Below are 3787 nucleotides of genomic sequence, written 5' to 3'. Positions count from 1 at the left end.
ATTTTGGTACAAGAGAGTACAATTATGAACATTACATAGCTGAATTTTTGTTCAAAAGACTGTATACTTTTGACAAACGTATTGAACGATTTTTTGAAATAATAAGTAATTTGTATCCGTTAGAATCGTAACATATATATATATATATATATATAATTCTCCATAGATATTCAACGTTTATTTAACATTATTGTCATTTAGTAATGTTTTTTTTATTATATACAGCAGTATAATAGTACGTTATTTTTTGAAACTTTTTTTGTTAATATCTCTTTAACAAAGGGCGAGCGGCGGCTAGTTGTTAAGGCAAAGTTACTCAGGGTCATGATCTTGACAAAATATGTCAAGGTCAAGAAGATCGGAGGTGCTTCCCCTATACCGAAGATTTACCGAGACAGATCTTAAGGAAGATCTGTTACAAATTTCTGAAACCAGAAAGGCAACAAATTTTAGACAGAGACCTTATAGTTTCCACCGAAATCCTCAATTCGGTTCCATTACGGTATAGATCAAACTTGGTGTACTGTTTCCATTGGAAGTAGAATTGAAGTGAATAAGATTTGTTGTTTCAGTGAGCCAATTAAGATTGGAAAATTTCTGCGATGCGAAATCTTTTATTATCCATAATTTTTAATATTTTCTTTTCTTTTAAAATATTATAATTAATGTGAAAGTTTCTTTTTGTATGACCAAATATCACGCTTATTATCCATTTCTGAACGGCTTATACTTTTAACCTTTTAACGAATAATGGAAAGGTTGGCGATATTTACTTTTAATCTATTTCAGTCCACCGACTAAAGTTTAATGTCAATTCGCTGCCATTCTGGTAGAAGTTGTGGATCGAAGTGGAAGTGAAATGAGCAGAGTCAAACGTATTTCCATCGAGTTAAATTTAGTTTCTACGCAGTATTAGGTACGAATTAATGCTTCGGTGAAAACTAGACCAGAGCCTGTATTATCAAATATTGTCAGCAAACTGCTGCCAAACTGCTAACAACGTCTGCTGTCATGTTTTGCCAGCAGATTGGTAGTAAAAATCGAGCAGAGTCTGCTGACATGATCTGACAGCAGATTGTGAGCAGAGTCTGCTGACAGAACATGACGACAGATTGGCAGCAGAAACCGTGCAAGATTTGTCACTTTCATACACAGCCTCGCCACAAGATGGACTTGCTTCTCGTAAGAAGAAAACGTTCATCAGGAATCTTTATAAGAATTAATGTATGCAAATTGAATAGGTAAATTCCTGGAGATTTCCAAACTCTTTTTGTAGATATATATGCTTCCAAATCTCCGAAAATTTTTATAACTTTTTCATGTGCATTTTGAAATGTGAAGCTAATCAAATCAATATTTTTTAGCAACAAAAAATAAAAGTGTATGATTAGTTTTTGCACCAGTATATAAACATATAATTATGTATAATAACTATATGTATATGTGACCATATATGTATATATATATATATATATATATATACATAGAGAGAGAGAGAGAGAGAGAGAGAGAGAGAGAGAGAGTGGCATAAATGCGGTTCAAATTGGCATTTAAATTTTAAATAGTTAAGCACTGACTCTGCTCGATTTCTGCTATTAGTTTATCGTCAGGCTTTGTGAGCAGATCTTACTCGATTTCTGTCGCCAATCTGCTATCAGATTCTGTCAGCAGGTTCTGTTTAATTTCTGCTACCAATCTGTTTGCATAGCATGTTATCAGGTTCTGTCGACAGAACAGGAGCAGAATGCGACATCAGTTGAGGTCAGTTTGCTAACATCTTCTGATCAAATCTGCTACCAATCTGACGACATTCTGCTAACATATTGCTATCTGGGTAACAAACGATACTCACTTCTAATATTTTACGCTGCTCTGGAGTAACACGTTGAAGAGCTAGAACAACAAACCATGTACATTTTCCTTCCTGAATATCAGTACCATCTTTACCACATACACCAAATTTTCCAAACAAATCCAAATAATCATTTTGGACTTGAAACAAGAGTCCCATTTTAAATGAGATGGTTTTTACTTGCCTGAACATCACTTGGTCTTTTATTCCAGCCTATAACAAAAATAACATATCATAGTGCATTATTATCAAGCAAATGAATTGTCGTGTATCAGAAAACTGAGATACTTACTATGTACATAGCTGCGATTATTGGCATAACGAAAGAATAATACGAAGTTTTGTACTTAACAATGGAAATATATTGATTCATTGTAAATAGATCCAGATTAGGTTTCTTGTCGAAATTAGTAGAGAGCGAATCTAAACTTTGACCTATTATTGTCTTGAATCCGATCTATCAAAATATTTCTATATACAATAATTGTTCGATTAAAAAGAAAAAAAATAGTTTACACAATGTAAGCGTTGAAAGAAAAAACTTATTTTTACTCACATCGTAGAACATGTCTAGTAGATTAACGTAATAATCTTTCTCTTTAAAATATTTTTTAATTAGATAATACACAGCAGTTTGTAAAAGTACACCATCATTGATTGCCGCTGGACCTATATCATTGTATCGATACCAACATTGTTTGCCTCGGCGAAGTAACGATCGGTCTAGTATATCATCGATCACAAGGAAATAGGCTTGTAACTGTATAGTGACAAATGTCTTAATATTATAAATCGTAATTGCAACATTTAATATTTTCAATTAAGATCACTCTCATCGTATATAGTGCATTGCCTTCAATTATGAATGATACTATTATATAAATTAAAATCCTAACTATATTTTGAATTACATTCATTTGAATTAATATTCATGAAACATATCTGATGTCACAAAGAAAAGAAGAACACAATTACCAATTCCAGACACCATGCTAAAATTCGTACAAGACGAATATTTTCTTCTGTAAGTTGATCATTTGGTGCTAGTAATTTATAAGCAATAATTAACACATAAGCGCGAGTTTTCTTTCCTCCTGGAACAGTATACTGTAACATCTATATAAAAAAAATCATCAATCTATATATTTTTTAAAATTCGAGTTTTTTTTTTAATTATTATTTCATGTACCAATTTATAGATTTTTTGAATTATTGAATACTTAAGGTTTTTTTTATTTTCTACAAAAAACTACCTGAAATTGGTTTTCTCATCATTAAATTTCGATAATGATTTATATTTACAAATTTATGGACTATTCGAGACAGAGAAAAGAGAGAGAATTTTTATTAAAATTTTATATTTTAGAATTTTGAAATTTGATATTACTTTATGTAGCATTACTTTTACTAAAAGAATTTATCGTAAAATATATCGATCGATCTACATTGAATGAATTTTAACATATCTCTGTCACACCGACATACATATCCATATTGGCTATAATATTTATCATTTTTTATTTAACTATATTATGTATATAATATTTTAATCAATGATGACCTACTTTTTCTGCCCATTTAGCAACATCTGGAATGTTAGAATTCTCAATCTCTTTCGTGATATCATGAACAATGTCCGGCCACATTTCCATCATCTGTTGTTCTTCCTCCTCGCTGATGGTTATCCGTAGCGCTTGATCCATTATAATAAAACGATCTAAAGTTTTAACAAACAATGCCTGTTTCTACCAATGCGGTTTAAAAAGTTAATCCCTAGTGACACTCGGTTAACCAAAGTTTACTAAAATATTGGTTTCTACCAATAATTTATTCAAGTTTAAATTTATGTAAACTGAGTTCTATGTAAACGGCCAATTTTGACCGTTTAATAAGCTTCTTAAACTCCGATTAAAAATGTAACTAGCCTACTGAAAG

General features: G+C 31.2%; 1 protein-coding gene across 1 annotated transcript in view; it reads right to left on the bottom strand.

Annotated features, from left to right (window-relative positions):
• Nucleotides 1-3555, bottom strand: part of LOC108780962 (farnesyl pyrophosphate synthase) — a 4553-nt gene extending 998 nt beyond the window's left edge. Inside the window, exons 1-5 of the mRNA XM_018548816.1 lie at nucleotides 3418-3555; nucleotides 2828-2968; nucleotides 2409-2612; nucleotides 2145-2309; nucleotides 1853-2065 (exon numbers count right to left, since the gene is read on the bottom strand). Of these exons, the coding sequence (XP_018404318.1) occupies nucleotides 1853-2065; nucleotides 2145-2309; nucleotides 2409-2612; nucleotides 2828-2968; nucleotides 3418-3555 (861 nt within the window). The remainder of the gene's footprint in view (nucleotides 1-1852; nucleotides 2066-2144; nucleotides 2310-2408; nucleotides 2613-2827; nucleotides 2969-3417) is intronic.
• Between the last annotated feature and the right edge of the window lie 232 nt (nucleotides 3556-3787).

Source organism: Cyphomyrmex costatus, unplaced genomic scaffold, assembly GCF_001594065.2.
Source record: "Cyphomyrmex costatus isolate MS0001 unplaced genomic scaffold, Ccosl1.0 scaffold75, whole genome shotgun sequence".
In the NCBI taxonomy this organism is placed as follows: Eukaryota; Metazoa; Arthropoda; class Insecta; order Hymenoptera; family Formicidae; genus Cyphomyrmex; species Cyphomyrmex costatus.
The sequence above is the reverse complement of the archived record's forward strand: the minus strand, read 5'-3'. Positions and strand labels throughout refer to the sequence as shown.